The sequence below is a fragment of the Gouania willdenowi genome, chromosome 20 (assembly GCF_900634775.1).
Source record: "Gouania willdenowi chromosome 20, fGouWil2.1, whole genome shotgun sequence".
Lineage (NCBI taxonomy): Eukaryota > Metazoa > Chordata > Actinopteri > Blenniiformes > Gobiesocidae > Gouania > Gouania willdenowi.
This window is the reverse complement of record NC_041063.1, coordinates 3,660,939-3,676,473: the sequence shown is the minus strand read 5'-3', so window position 1 is coordinate 3,676,473 and position 15,535 is coordinate 3,660,939. Positions and strand designations below refer to the sequence as shown.

At 38.8% G+C, this 15,535-nt stretch overlaps 1 protein-coding gene across 2 annotated transcripts in view; it reads left to right on the top strand.

Moving 5' to 3' along the window:
• Positions 1 to 15,535, top strand: part of lancl2 (LanC lantibiotic synthetase component C-like 2 (bacterial)) — a 47,049-nt gene that overhangs the window by 20,675 nt on the left and 10,839 nt on the right. For both annotated transcript variants that reach the window (XM_028434948.1, XM_028434949.1), the window contains exons 3-6: positions 4,595 to 4,712; positions 4,788 to 4,995; positions 5,681 to 5,828; positions 12,716 to 12,862. In XM_028434948.1, coding sequence (XP_028290749.1) covers positions 4,595 to 4,712; positions 4,788 to 4,995; positions 5,681 to 5,828; positions 12,716 to 12,862 — 621 coding nt within the window. The remainder of the gene's footprint in view (positions 1 to 4,594; positions 4,713 to 4,787; positions 4,996 to 5,680; positions 5,829 to 12,715; positions 12,863 to 15,535) is intronic.

Below are 15,535 nucleotides of genomic sequence, written 5' to 3'. Positions count from 1 at the left end.
GGAAGCACATTGCTATGGCAAATAGAGCAGGCTGTGAAAAGTGGGAGGGGCCTATCATGACACAGGAAAATCCTTCGCCATAACTACGCCGTTATACGAAAACGCTTACAACTCCAGGCCAATTCCCAAATCCCCAACAGTGGTATACGTGACCGTGGGTTACCGCCCCCGACCGCTTCATCGGACCCTATGACGCCGCTCGCGGCTTTAATTATTTTTATTATTATTAAGGCTCATTAAGCGAAACAAAACAGTCAGATAAGTCAAACTTTATTCAACTCATTTACAATAACTCTCAACATTGTTCAGATTTAACACAAAAAATACAGAACATTACACCCACTTTTTCAGTTCACTATGTTGAAGCACAGTACAGGTACATATCACTCCACGAGGCGCCTGACTACGGGTAGCCCTGAAGCGCCAAAAATCCATCAAGTGGTGCAGCTTCATAGTTTACCAAAGTTGTACTAAAACATTTTGACATATTAATTTCATACATAAGGCGCACCTGATTATAAGGCGCAATGTCGATTTTTGAGAAAATGCTCCTTATAGTCCAAAAAATACGGTATTCAGATTTATTTGTGTTTGTAAGGAACCTGTTTACACTAAGTTGTGAATTTTTTTATTCATTTTTTTATTTACAGTTTTTATTTATCGTGTGTCACGGCAAATTTGCGGTTGACCTCATTTGGAGACATGATTTATTGCTCTGGTTGAGTGATGGAGTCCAGGCGAAGCATTGATGATTTTATAAAAAAGGTTTGTTATAAAACTAAGTAAAAAAAAAAAAGAGTACAAAGATGGACAAAATTAGTGACCGCCCCGGGCGGACGTCCGATGATCAAGTGGCACACAGTTCTAACTCATCACGTATATTCCCCCTCAGTCCCCCTCCCTCCTCCCCCCAGGAGATAAAGAGGACAGGGTGGAGGTGATAGAAGAGGGTGAAAAGAGACAGTTTCTTCTTTGGGTCAAAACAACCAGTTCTCTGGTATCTCCTGATTGTCGTGAGTGTTGGAGGTGTGTGCGTGTATGGTGTTTGTGTGTATGAATGGATGTGTATTGGGTGTGTATGTGTGACTATGTGATTGTGTGTAGGCATGTGAGTGTGTGATGCCACTGTGTCTGAGGGATAAGATGTGTTTTGGGAAGCTGACCTCGAGAAGAGAGCAGAAAACATGAAATGAAAAGTCTCAACTTAAAGTTTTAAAAAGAATAAGGTCTATGAGTAAATATGTTAATAAACATAACTAACAATTTTTCCCCCGACACGTGATTTTTATAGTTATTGTGAGAATTACCAGAAATTATTGGGATATTTTTTTTTGCATGTACAGTTTAGCCATGCATGCGGATGAAGAGATATTTAGATATTTGCAAAATGTTTTCAGGTTTTAGTGACAATATTAAGTTTTTCTGCAACAAGCAGTGGCTGAAATAACAGGTCATTTATTTTATATCATTTTAAAAGAAGTCATCACAATTTTTTAAAGAAAATAACAAAGCATCACAGGTTACATGTTTTCTGTTTTTGTTTTTTTCGCTGAAAGGCTGTACTTGAATTAACTTAACAGTCGCATAACCAACTTAGCATCTGCATTGTTTCACCCCATGGAATTCAGAGGTTCCAGCTCTGATAGTGGGATCTCCTAACCCTCTTCCCCTGGTCAGGGGTCTGTAGCATTTACTCTACAAGGAACCATTTAACCTCATCTCACCTGGATTAAAGTCCTCCTGGAGCCACCGCCCCCCTCCTGGAGTCTCTATGAAGACAATACAATATCTTCATATTCTTACGCATCTCAGTTTACATGAACACAATGTTATATAAAGAAGATTTTTTTTTTTATTTAATGCATTTGAAAGGCTACAAAAAGTAACTATCATATTTAACCCGTACATTGGTGGTTAAATGAATCTGTTCCCACACAATTAAAATCTCTATTTTCTTCCAGAATAGTGTTTTTGTTGATTTAGTTTTCTTACCAAGGATTTAAAACTTAATGTTAGCTACAGGTGCAGGAAAGTTGATGGTCTGTAGATGTTGCAGGAGGTGAAGTAGGAAGGTGCTGAGTCATTGCACAACGTGATTTATTTAGTTAACAAATTGTTATATCTTGATTTTATTTGTCATTAATCATTAATAGCCTTTGTAAAAAATAACTTTATTTCAATAGTTTTTTTTAAAGCTATAGAGAGCCATTGCAAAAGAGTCAAAGGGCCACATTAGGCCCCAGAGCCGCAGGTTGCAGACCCCTGCCCTGGGAGAACTACAGCTGAACATCTGGCCTGGCATCATAGTCCATCAGTTCTGGTCCCTCCATGCTGATTCTGATGAGCGTGTACGTTCTATTGCTGAGCTCAGCACTTTCTTCATTTTTACTGCTGCTCTCAATGTGAGCGCGCACTCAGTGATGGGCTCGTTATGCCTGGCTCCGTTAGCGGACCACGCGCACTCCAAAGGAGCACATTGGTGTTTATACTTGGCTTATTCATCGTTACATTACACAGAGAGAGAGAGAGTGTAATGTAATAGATACATTGAATTTTTTATAAAATGAAAGCGAGAACAAAATGAAAGCACTACTAATTTATGTATAAAGCAGTTCTCACGATATTTATATAATCGCGCAAGAGTGCAGTTAAATGTATGAGTTATAAACGCATCAATAAACAGTTAAACAGGTCAGTGTTCCTAACGAAAGAGAACAAGAAGGTTGGACTCTGGATTTGTCATAGCCACTATTTTTATCAACAGCCAACAGAGAAGAGATATAACTGCACCAATAAAACATGAACTAAATCAAAGATTTTTACAGTGTAGTTACACTATGAGAGGAAACAAATATAGTGGATGTGATTTTGTTTTTACACATTATAACGTTTTGGTGATGTAGTTACTTGAAATATAATCTGAAGTGTTTTATTTTGAAAAGTAACCTGATATTTTATTGCAGAATACGTGTTTAGCTTCATTTGCTCTGTGCTAATTGATGCGTCGTGCTCCGGTGTCCGCCAAAAATAGAAGCCCTGTGTATATCTGCGGAGGGCACCGGACTGTCGCAGCTGGGAACAGAGTCGGCAGCATTAACTGCCTGGCGCCGTGAAAAAACGGGTTGGTTTCTCAGTTTAAAAACCAAACAAGCAGCGTTTTTCTGTTTTAAAATTAAATCTGGTTCTGTTTGTGTGATATTTGGATATTCAAGGGAAACTAGGACGACAGCTTCATGTTTTAATCTCACCACACAGAACGACCGACAGACGGACTTTTACTCTGCTGCGTTTGATAAAAAATGATCTTGTATCATGTTTTCCACCTCACACTGATGGCAGAGGTGTCATGTGTGTTGATGACGTTTCGTTAAAGAGTTATTGATGCTGGGAGTCTGAATCTGTGAATATCTGCCAACTTTACTGAACAGTGTTATGTTCTCCACACTTTTAAACCAATTGCAGAGCTACTGATGTGTGTGCGCATACGCAGTGTTCAAACAAGAGTGTGGAGAAAATGTAAGAAGCCATATGATTGGCTGAAAGCAAACACACCTGATTGGCTGATGAATTTGTCAATCACTTTTATCAGCCAATGGTGACGTTCATTGACCCGCAACGTCAGTGTCAGTCTCAAAATTCACCACACATTTCTCTCACAAATACACAGAGGTTTCACAACACGAAAGCAGTTTGTAAATGCACATTCAGCAATTTGCATTATCTGTGGATTTATATTACAAGTGTGCCTCAAAATAATATTTGTGTGCATTTCAGAATTTATAATACAAGTGCAAGAGTTAATTCATTATGATACTGTTCTGATTCCATATTAATTCATCACTCTGGACAACAGCTGGACTGAGGAAACTCAGGTCACATTTTTTGGTAGCTGCTGCTGCATTGCGCTGGGTCCTCGGCTACTTGGGGCTTTCTTGGGTGTGTATATGGGGGCGGTGGCTGGGGTTTCTAGGGCGTCTGGGGGCGCTGCTCGGTCGTGAAGGGGTGGCCTGGTGCTCCTTCCCTCCCGTTGTTGCTGCTGGCCTGGCTGCATGTTCGGGCCCGGGGCGGCGACTGGGTTCACCGAAGTGGTTCTTACACACGCATTGGTCATGATGCACTGGCCTTGGACTGTGTGATAAGCTCGTAAGGAAAGAGGAAGGAGAGAATGTACACTGAAGGATTCAAAGGTGTTCTGCTGAATGTGCAAATGTCAGAAAAATGCTCACCATGGAGATTCATTACATCATGCTAGCACTGCTTTTTTTCATTCATGAGGTGTACACAAGCACACACAATGGTTTCCCTGCATTTTGGCCATTTTGGCGATAAAATAAAACAACAGGCTTTGCATCCTCGATCGATCCATAAACACATACGTAAACGCCTCATCGCCCGTGAAGAGGCGTGACTAAAGCATTGCCATCTTGTGTGTGGGCAGCAATTAAAACAATGTAATTATTAAAAATACTCATTATAAACCAACCTAGATTTATTTCTCTATAGACTCTTGAAATAAGACACTTTCTTAGGTAAAACCTTTGATCAGACCCTAATAATGATGTAATTTCCTGCATGTTATCTTTGTTTTCCTCAGCTCAACGCTGCATTCCAGAGGAAAGTACAGAGTAAGATCAAAGATCTCCTCCAGCAGATGGAGGAGGGCCTAAAGACGGCAGACCCTCATGACTTCTCTACATACACTGGCTGGACAGGTCAGTTCTGTCATTGTTCACTAAGCCACTGGTTCATCTGCAGCAGAGACTGAAATTGACCTCTTTTACCAACAGGCATCGCTTTGCTCTACCTTCAACTGCACCGAGTGTCTCAGGACGCCTCCTACCTGCAGAGGGCGCTGGACTATGTGAAGCGAGCCATGAGGACCCTGAATGGACTCAAAGTGACGTTTCTGTGTGGGGATGCAGGGCCACTGGCAGTGGGAGCTGTGGTTCACCATAAACTCAGCAACACCTCTGACAGTAACGACTGTCTCTCCAGGTACGCTGAGCACATGCAGTCTTTTACAGCTGATATCCATGAATTGAGCCTTGAAGCAGCGCCCCTGTTGCTGAATGGCTGGTCCTTCCAGGCTCACCTGGCTCACCAGCCGTCTGAGGAGGCTCTTCATCGTGAAGCCGACGCAGTGTTGGCAGGTTCCTGGAGCATCTTTAGACATCTTTGGCAGTCAATGAGTTAAATAGTCTCAGGTCTAGTCCAGACGGCCATGTTGGATTATGTCATCACCAGCGCGTCATTGAAGCAAATCGCGCATGCGCAGAACGACCGGAATTAACTTAAAGAGGAGTTAATTGTTTACAAAGTAGAGGAATTATTTAATTTGAAATTAAAATCGGAATAAACCAGCCACCTAATTCGGATTTAAGTTTAATTCGGAATTTAATTAGCATTAGGAATTAAGTGTTTATAAGTTCAGGTTAAAAAGAAGTTAACTTTTATTCTGCTTTAAAGAGGAATTAAAGCTCCCATGTAAACGTGGTCAATGTTGTTGAGAATGACCATATTTTTGTTGAAATGTACCAGGGGCTGTAATTTCCTGTTTGAAAAATATTTTTTTTTTGTATTTCCTTTCTGATACAAATACTTTTCCCTAAACTTTTAATCCTGATATTTGTGATTGTTTAAAGTTTTTTGAGGCATTTATTTTTCTGTTTCTGTGTTTCAGGCTTGTTCAGTTGCAGCGCTCAGTGCTGAGCCCAGACTCTGACATGCCTGATGAGCTGCTGTACGGTCGGGCTGGTTATCTTTATGCTCTGCTTTACGTCAACAAAGAGATAGGTGCTAACACTGTGGAGGAAACCCTTATCGCCAAGGTAAGACACACGTTGCACCTTTTGTTTTGTTTCTGTTCAGACTACAAGCAAACGTGTATGATTCAGCCTCTTTGAGGAGGTGCAATAATCAGGCTGCCTATAGAAAGCGTTCTGTTCTCAAATCAATATTTAATCTGATTGTGGGGGGGGGGGACTATGACTCAGGCGTCATATCTGGTCATATAATCGGAACCAATTGTTCTTGTTATTGTTATTATCATGTATTTGTTAGCATGGTACAGCACCTTCACAGTCGTGAACTGGTATGTAGTTGCCATTGGCTTTGAGCCAATCGTGTCCTGTGCTGTGACTAAGGTTGTCGCGACACTAAAATTTCAACTCGATACCGATACTCAGGAAATTCTTTGGTACTCAATACCATTTCCGATACTGCGGGAATGAAAAACATTACCCCAAAATTTCATAGAAATATTTTTATTCACAAGAAAAATGCAAAAGTACCCTCTATTACAACATAAACAATAAACAGAACCACAGGTTAAATCAGTACTTCTCAAAGTGTGTGGCGTGCCCCCTAGTGGATAATGGAAACATGACAGATGAGGCGTGACAAATAGGGCATTTTTAATTTTATTCCCATTCTTAAGTGCCTTCTTATTGACAATACACATTATCAAAGGGGCAGTATTAGGAAAAATTCACTATATAATGGTTTTGCTACAGTGGTATACATTCCTTTAGCCTCATTCAGAGGGACAAAGTTGAAAATGTTTGGTTTCCTTCCTCCCTTGTTATTCCACGTTTTGTAAAAAGTTGGATTTTTTCCTCATGAGTCATAAGGGGGAAACTCCTCCTCTTAGCAATCCTGGCTCCTCCTACCCTACATAAGCATGTGAGCTCCTCCCCCTCACACTACCTCACAGGTAAAACAAACATAGTGAAGGCAGGTTGATATTACAGTTAATATCTTAACGTTCAGTATATAGATATTCTGAAGCACAGCGTGAGCGCTCACAATCAGTTTCACTTACACAGGGTGACCGCGGGTCCTTAAAAAGTCTTTAAAAGTCTTAAATATTTTTTTTACAAAAAAAACGCCTTAAAAAGTCTTAAATTGTCTTAAATTTAGATTGGATAGGTCTTAAATGTGCTTTAGTCACGTCACGCCGAGAATTTCTGGTGAGCACGAACTTCTCATGCAAACAAACTGGCTGCGTCGTACGATTATATTTCACTGAATGTGACGCGCAGCCATTTCCTTCACCTGCAGAGTTTAGTCAATAAAGTTTTTGTATTAAAATAAAACTCCTCCTGCCGAGGAGACAGTCAACAGAATGAGTTGGATGCAGAGCGGAGGTGGAGAACAAAGTGAATAAAGGAGCTCAACAACAGGTAAATCACTACAACATCCTAATATTGTTCTGTTTGGAAGAAACTAAATGTATTGTTAGCCTCTCTGGTAGCTTGCTTGATGCTAGTGTGTGCGCGCATACACAAGTGTTTGAGTATGTTTGTGTGCTCGTGCCAGTGTTTGTGTGATTTGTGTGTGAGAGATACTTTTTATTTAGTTTTATCAGCTTAAGCATGGTTAAATGTGCTTTATTTATAGACAACTTGTACACTTGTACACAATCTTGGTAATAGTTTAAAGATAAAGTCTGATCTGTAATGGGGTGAGGCTGGAGTAATTACATTTAGACTAGGGTTAAAGTAATTTATCACATCTACTCACATTTGTTTGATTTTTTTTAAGGTACTTGTACTTTATGTGGTAGTGTATGTGTGTGTTTTGCTCTTTGGGCTACTAACTTGCCTTAACCTAATACTGCAAATAAAACAAGTTCATAATTTAGTTGTTGTAAATTGTGCTATAATACATACTAATGCAATACTATCTTTCTCATTTGATCAGAAAACATCAAACAATGACAGACTTCATGATGATAAACACATGATGTAACCACAGAGAGAAGCTGTGACTGAGAATGTCCTCTACATGATGATCACTGACATGAGGTCTGTGTCCATGGATGAAGATGAAGCTTCACTACAACCATCCTCACCTTTAATCCAGGTCACATTCTGCCCTCAACAACACATTTTACATTTTACAAAGCTCATAGAGAGAAAATATGAAGATACTGTTAAGAAAGTGAAGAATGCAATGAACACAAACAGTAAAGTGTCTCACTGCTGATATATGGACATGTGTAGCTAATGAAGTCTACCTTAGGGTGACTGTCACTACATTCACTATGGGACGAATAAAGAGGCTGAAATAAAAATGTGGTGTTTTTTTATCCGATGAATTGATAATTTATTGATCAATTAATTGATTATGAAAATAATAATTTGTTGCAGCTGTAGTTGAGACACATGCCTCGATGTCCAGTCAGACATTTTCTCTTTCCCTTACCTTCTCACCTACCTCTTTTACCTCGTCCCAGAATTTCTGTTTTCACAACATTTCAAATGAAAATTGTGTGTTCACATTGTTATGTCTAAAGTGGGCCCATTATAGAAATATAAGGTTTCATTAGCCAGGACAGAAATGAAACTGCTAATGTGGGTTGGTTACAATTTTTTTTGAAGGTCTAATTTCAGATCAAAGCTCCACATATGGCATTACACAGTGAAGGATCTGATAAAAGCACTTTGGTGTTTGGTTTGCTCACAGGTTCAAGTAAATATTGATTTCTAGTTTATTGTCCACTGATAATAACTGTTGTGAGAATTGTGTTACAATAGATATCATTTAGGACATTGTTGATATTTTTGTTTTCTTTCCACACTAATAAACACATTTGAAGTATGTTCTTGAACAACTGATTATTTTTTATTTTTCTTTATTGTACATTATTAACTGACATCAATGCCTTAAATTGTAAAATAATATATTTTCCCTTTGGTCTGCATTTCCATCGTAAGTTTGGCCTTTAGTTTTCTGTAAGGTGTCTTTAAAAAGTGTTAAATATAACTTCTTACTACCGGTAGTCACCCTGTTATAGAAGCCTTTACCAATGCGATGCAGCGGTATTACAAAACAATGGTATATCATTTTAAATTTGGGCTGGGCGATATGGCCTTTTTTATTATCTCTATTTCCAAGCAATATAACGTTATACAATATATATCTCGATATTTTGCTGAGGACTGTCCCTTTAAGAGAGCCATGGTAACACGAGGTCAGAGTTGAGTCAGACCTGCGTACTTCCTGATCCTTACGGAGTTCATGGACGGAGTTTAATGTTAGTTTTCTGTTGCCGTCCCGTCTGAAACAACATAGAAGCAGTGTTTGATCTTCCCCTGCATACAATAAACGAGCAATGTGATGGTAACGAGTTGTTTTGAGTTGTGTTTAAAACGTTATCGACCCACAGAGACCTCCGGATCTCTACAGCGCACGCACACACAAACACACTCCCGCACACAGTGTTTTACTGAGCATTATGCCTGTCATAGACTTTCTTATTATGGGGACCATGTCCTTAGCAACATGGTAGGCTACTGCTTTGATAATCTTGCCCCACCTTCATAAGGCACAGCACGAGTTATTGACGCTTTCAGCGTGGTTTGTTTTGGCTGCGATCAGAGGGACAGAGCGAGAGAGAGGACGGGCGGGGTTGAGAGGGACAGAGGAGAAAAATGCATACTGACGGCTCTACGGAAGAAACTTTTAATGTTAAGTGAATTATATCGGTAAAACGATATAGTCCTATGCTATATCTCCTCGAGAAATGTATCTATATTTGCTGTATATTTCAATGAAAAAATATTTCTGAATATATTTGCTGTATATTTCAATGAAAAAATACAATCAATAAGGTCAAACATCAGAACAAACCAGCAAAATAACAAAAAGCTTGAACACCTTCAACCACTGAGGGATGAATCAACTACAATGTTAGAGTTTATTACAGTGAACCCAAAAACAATAGAGGAAAGTGTTCAGCAGCTGAATCCATCAACGTGTTGCCTTGACACAATACCCTCAAACTTCTTTAAAACTGTTGTAAAGTCAATTGTCACTGATTTGTGTCAAATAATTAACTGCTCATTCCAATCAGGCACCGTACCAAAATCCCTGAAAGTAGCTGCTGTGAAACCTCTGTTAAAAAAGAGAACACTGGATGCCTCTATACTGGCTAACTATAGACCAATCAGCAACCTTCCATTCATGGCCAAGATCATTGAGTCAATTCTTAACATTCAACAAAATATTTGATCAATTTCAGTCAGGTTTTTGTTCTCATCACAGCACTGAAACTGCTCTTATCAAAGTGATCAATGACATAAGGTTGAACACTGATTCAGGAAAAGTATCTGTTCTCATTCTATTGGATCTAAGTGCTGCATTTGACACTGTAGATCATACAATTTTGTTGCACAGATTGCAAACATGGGTTCACTAAATGGAAAAGTAATGCAATGGTTTAAGTTCTACTTGGAGGAGCAAAGTTATTTTGTAAGCATTGGAAACTCTGAATCTGACAGATTACCAATGTCCTGTGGGGTTCCTCAGGGATCTGTTCTTGGACCTCTTCTGTTTAGCCTTCATATGCTTCCTTTAGGACAAATTTTACAGAACTGTAAGGTTGATTATCAGAGCTACGCAGATGACACACAACTATATCTATCACTGAACCCAGATGACTATGGTCACATTGAGGTGTTGTGTGACTGCTTAGAAAAAGGAAACTGCTGGATGAGTGAAAACTTCCTTCAACTAAACCATGACAAGATGGAGGTGATTGACTTTGGTAACAAGGAAAAGAGGACTGCTGTCAGCAACTATCTAGAGTCTCGATCTTTAAAAGCTAAAGACCAAGTCAAAAACCTTGGTGTTCTGATTGACTCAGATCTTACATTCAGCAATCAGATCAAATATATCACAAAAACATCTTCTACCACCTAAAGAACATCTCCAGAGTGAAAGGTTTAATGACTCAGAAAGATCAGGAGAAACTGGTCCATGCTTTTATCTCCAGCAGACTGGACTATTGTAATGGTCTTCTGACAGGAATCCCCCAAAAGACCATCAAACAGCTACAGCTGGTTCAGAACGCTGCAGCTGGGGTCTGAACTAGAACAAAGAGGTCAGAGCACTATTAGTCCAGTTTTAAAGTCTTTACACTGGCTCCCAGTCAGCCTCAAAATAGACTTTAAAGTTCTGCTGCTGGTGTATAAATCTGTGAATGGGGTTGGTTCAGAATACATCACTGAGATGTTAGTCAGGTCTATGGACACAGGTCAGATCGTGGAGCCCAGAGCTCACAGTAAACATGGTGATGCTTTTAGTTGTTATGCTGTAAAGAAGTGGAACAAACTGCAGCAGAGCTGAAGTCAGCATCACATGTGAACATTTTTAAATCAAACTTAAAGGCACTTTTTTTGCATAGAATTGAGAGATTTTTGGTCATATTGTTGATGTAATGTATTTGTTGATGATTTGAATTGATTTTACTGATGATTTTAAATGTTCTTATTTATTTTAAACAATTGAATGTTTTATCATGCAAAGCACATTGAGTTGCCTTGTGTATGAAATGCGCTATACAAATAAATTTGCCTTGCCTATTTATTAAAAACTTGATATATCGCCCGGCCTTATTTTAAACTGACTACTTCTGTGGTCAGAAGAGGTGAGGATGAGAAAACAATGACCGTAAACAATGTTTCGTTATTTCCTGTATTTTTGACTTTCACACTTTTACATTTGTTTTTATGCAGGTAATTAGTTTAATTCAATGTGCTTTATATGATCAAAAAGTGCAAAAAGAAAACATTCAACAGCTTAAAAATCATTGAAAACATTAAAATCAGCAGTAAAAACATTACATCAACAATAATATGATTATAAATAGTGTTGTCCAGATACTAATACCGATACCCAGTAGCATAGGCTGATACATGTCGATACTGCAGCATTTAATAAAAGATGTGATCTTTATTTTTCTTCTGATTCTTAAGAGCTGCATACTCACCTGGATATAAACATCATTGCTATCATTGCTTGGTCTGGTACTGCTTAAACCTTTGTGAAACAGGAGAAAACACCAACCCAGAGTAAATGCAGGATAACATTTTTATTGCCTACCTGGTATGGGTGACAAATGAATAAACTCTTTTCTGAAACCTGGGTTTTGACTCTCAAACACGTAACCATACGTGTTTCTGTCTTTTCAACTCGTATATAAATATCAAATCTATGAGCTTGAATATAAATATTATTCATTTTCTTTTCATGACAGCTCATGAAACTTCATGAAAACACATTTAAACATTCTAAGTGTGTGATGCTGCAGGTACTTAAACGTGTTACTGTGCTCACCTGGTGCACTATATCAAACATACAATAAGGAACAACTTGTTCAACCCAGTCCAGATTAACAGCGGCTACATCAGAAACAGTTCATGTGGCCTGAAGGACGCGTCAAGTGGTGGGGAGGCCGACTGCCCGAGGCTTGCAGAGCGGCCCTGCGGCGATGAGCAAAGCCGTCTGCGGTGGGAAAAGGGTGAGACTCAGACTCCCCCTGAGGGGGAGTGGGGACCGCCGAGTTACGCAGCAACACAAACACTTACAGTGGATTCTTCTTTGTTGGTGCTCGGTGGATTCTTCTTCGTTCTGCGCACTAGGTATCAAAAGTAGTTTTGAACATAAGTTTGATGCTGTAAATGGTATCGGCGTGTTAATAGTTAGTACTTGTCGATGCCAGCCTTTTCATGCCGTATTGGGACTGCCCCAATACTAGTATCGGTATCGGCACAACATTAATTATAAATCTCCCTCTGCTAAACAGTTGCTCACACATGTGCAAACAATGTACGACTCAAATCCTCAACTATGATACATTTAGGAAGGAAATGTATAAACTGTTGCTTATGTACAAACCTGTTTTTTGTAATATATTCCTCCCTAACTTCAGGTGGTGACTGCCATCGTAGAATCTGGTAAGAGGCTGTCAACAGAGGAGAAGAAGAGTGAGTGCTGCCCTCTGCTCTATGAGTGGCACAAGAAGCAATACATCGGTGCTGCCCACGGATTGGCTGGAATTTATTTCCTGCTAATGCAGGTATGGCACTTTAAGCCTGGTTTTTCTAATGAATGGAAATGAGAATGTTTCTGTGTAAAAATTCAGCAGAAACAGAATAATATTTCCAGAATTGAATCCTAATACAAAAGACAGTAATAATGTGACAATACAATGCAGTTATTATTCATCATAAAGAAGAATATATGTATTTATTGTGTATGAATAAGCTGGTGCTAGAACTGAGTGGTGCAGTAATAATAAGTGAAGGCTTGTTCACTGTTTGCTGCACAGACAGCCTCAGTGTTGTAGGCTCAGAGCCAACACAGGAGCTGTGAACTCCTACAGACAAACTACAGATCCTTCTCCAGCTGATTACTGCTGTAAAAGCTGAAAAATCATCTAGTATCTCATTGGCCACGGTTACATGACGTTTTTTAATTCGGAATTAGTTATTCCAAATTAAATCATTCGGAATTAAAGTGTTCTGCTTCGTGTTTTCATTGAAATAGTGATTCCCAAACTGAGGTTTACATGGAAAACCGGTTTATTTGGCTTTATTCAATTCCGCTTTAGGGCGGGGGGTTGGAAATTGATTAGACGGGGAGAATGTGACGTATCGCGTCTATCGGTAGAAACGCAAAACAAACGCTTTATTGTTGGCTGTAACACAGAAGACCACAGTTCAATTTGGAACTAAATTACCATTAAGAATGAATTGTTTACATGGTCGGTTTAAAGAAGAATTAACTTTTATTTTGCTGTAAGGAGGAAATAAAGCTCTCATTGTGTTTTTTATCATGCCTCGTGGTGCTTTAAAATTACAGTCACTGCTGTGTTCTCTTGTTTTCTTTGGGACTGTGTTACTGTTATGGAGTTAAAGTCACTCCGAAATCTACAGTAAGCACAAATGCAACCGAATGTAGGGGGACAAGTAGTTTTAAGAATGAAAATAATAATTATTATGAATATTTCATTAACATTAGCCGAGGTGCCATCTAAGATTGTGTTATAGTTAGGGATGTAACGATATCTAAATCTCACGGTTTGGTATAATCACAGACGTAACCTCACGGTACGACAGTTATTGCAATTTTGTGGGAAAGCTCAGTTTTATAGGAAGGAACACAGTTGGCAGCAATTCTAACTATAACAAGATTTTTTATTTTACTGTTTTACTTTGAACAAATTGCTAATGCATTATTACAAGAAACAATATTACAATACATTTCCCTCCAGAAAACTACAATTACATATATTACTACAAACACATACAATTTGTGAATGATGACCATTGAGAAATTGTCTGTTCACTATTTTTACAGTATTTATTGTCATACTTTTACATTTTTGACATTATAAACTTAATACTGCCTATGAACAGATACAGATTTTTTAGCTAAAGTGCAAAAATTCTAATTGACTCAGGAACACTCTTAAAGGCAACACGGGTATAGAAGCAGCCAAGTAACAATAAATAAAACTACAGCACTCAGACCTCTGCCAATAGCTCATTTCCACATATATTGTGATTTAATGAGTACAGCACACACTTCCTTACCACTGCTACATTACCCATAAGTCACCGTGCTTAAAGAAGCAGGCGCCAGTGGTACTTATTTCATTTTTGTAAATCCAAAACATCACGTTTAGCTTCATTTAAGGTTTTTTTGGAGAAAGATGAACAAGTCAACATTTGAGGTTAGGACTAGGAGTAACCTGTGAGCATTTAAAGTATCCACTAACCTTTTAAAGCCAACATTGTCAATATTTAATTATTTATTTATTTGACAGGGACAATGAAATTCAACATCAACTTATTTTGTGTTGCATTTTCTTAATGTTTTTTGCTGTTTCGACTGTTTATATATTTTTAGCTTTAGCACCTGTCGCACTTTGGGATGTTTTCATGTATGAAGTGAATACAAATAAAATGTATTATTATTATTATTATTATTATTATTATTATTAGATACAAAATAAGTGTGCAGCTGATGTGATGTACATAAGAATTTAAAGCTTGCGTTAGTTTACAACTCCTGTCCCTTGAAGATTATACAACATTCTCACGCACACACACGCACATACACACAGCTGTTTACAAATGGGTAAATTTTGGGGTTTCTTTCAGGCCAGACAGGGCAACAGTGCATCATCAGTAGGTTAGAACTAACCTGTCTCACGACGGTCGACTCCCACAACAACAACAATAACAACAACGACAACGGAAAAAGGCCGTGACTGCGCCACGTCTCTTGTTGTTTCTTGAGCCCTTGAGCTGTTCTGGTTGTAAATGTTTCTGTTAGAGTTTGTAGACCAAACTGCATTGTTTGTTTCACACAATCCTTAAACTTTTTGGGATGCCAGGATGTTAAGTGGCTTCTCATGGAGCTTGTATTTCCATTAGAGTAGCGCACGGTACACTAGCAGTGTTTACATACTGTCCACCTTTTCTCCTTTATGGTTTCTTGATGCGGTGAAACCGAAATGTTTCCATACCACTGACTTGTAGCCACTGCATCACACACAGGTTCTACAAACTTCTCAGTTTCTACCTCTCTCTGCTGGCTGCCACCATCTGCCATGTTTCCTTTCCCCTCTGACCTTCGCTCTCTATTCAAAGTAAAGCTGCTACAAAATAACTCACAGCATTTAGGAATAACGCTATGTATTACACATGAGCCGCAATAATATTTACGTGGAAGATAGAAAAAC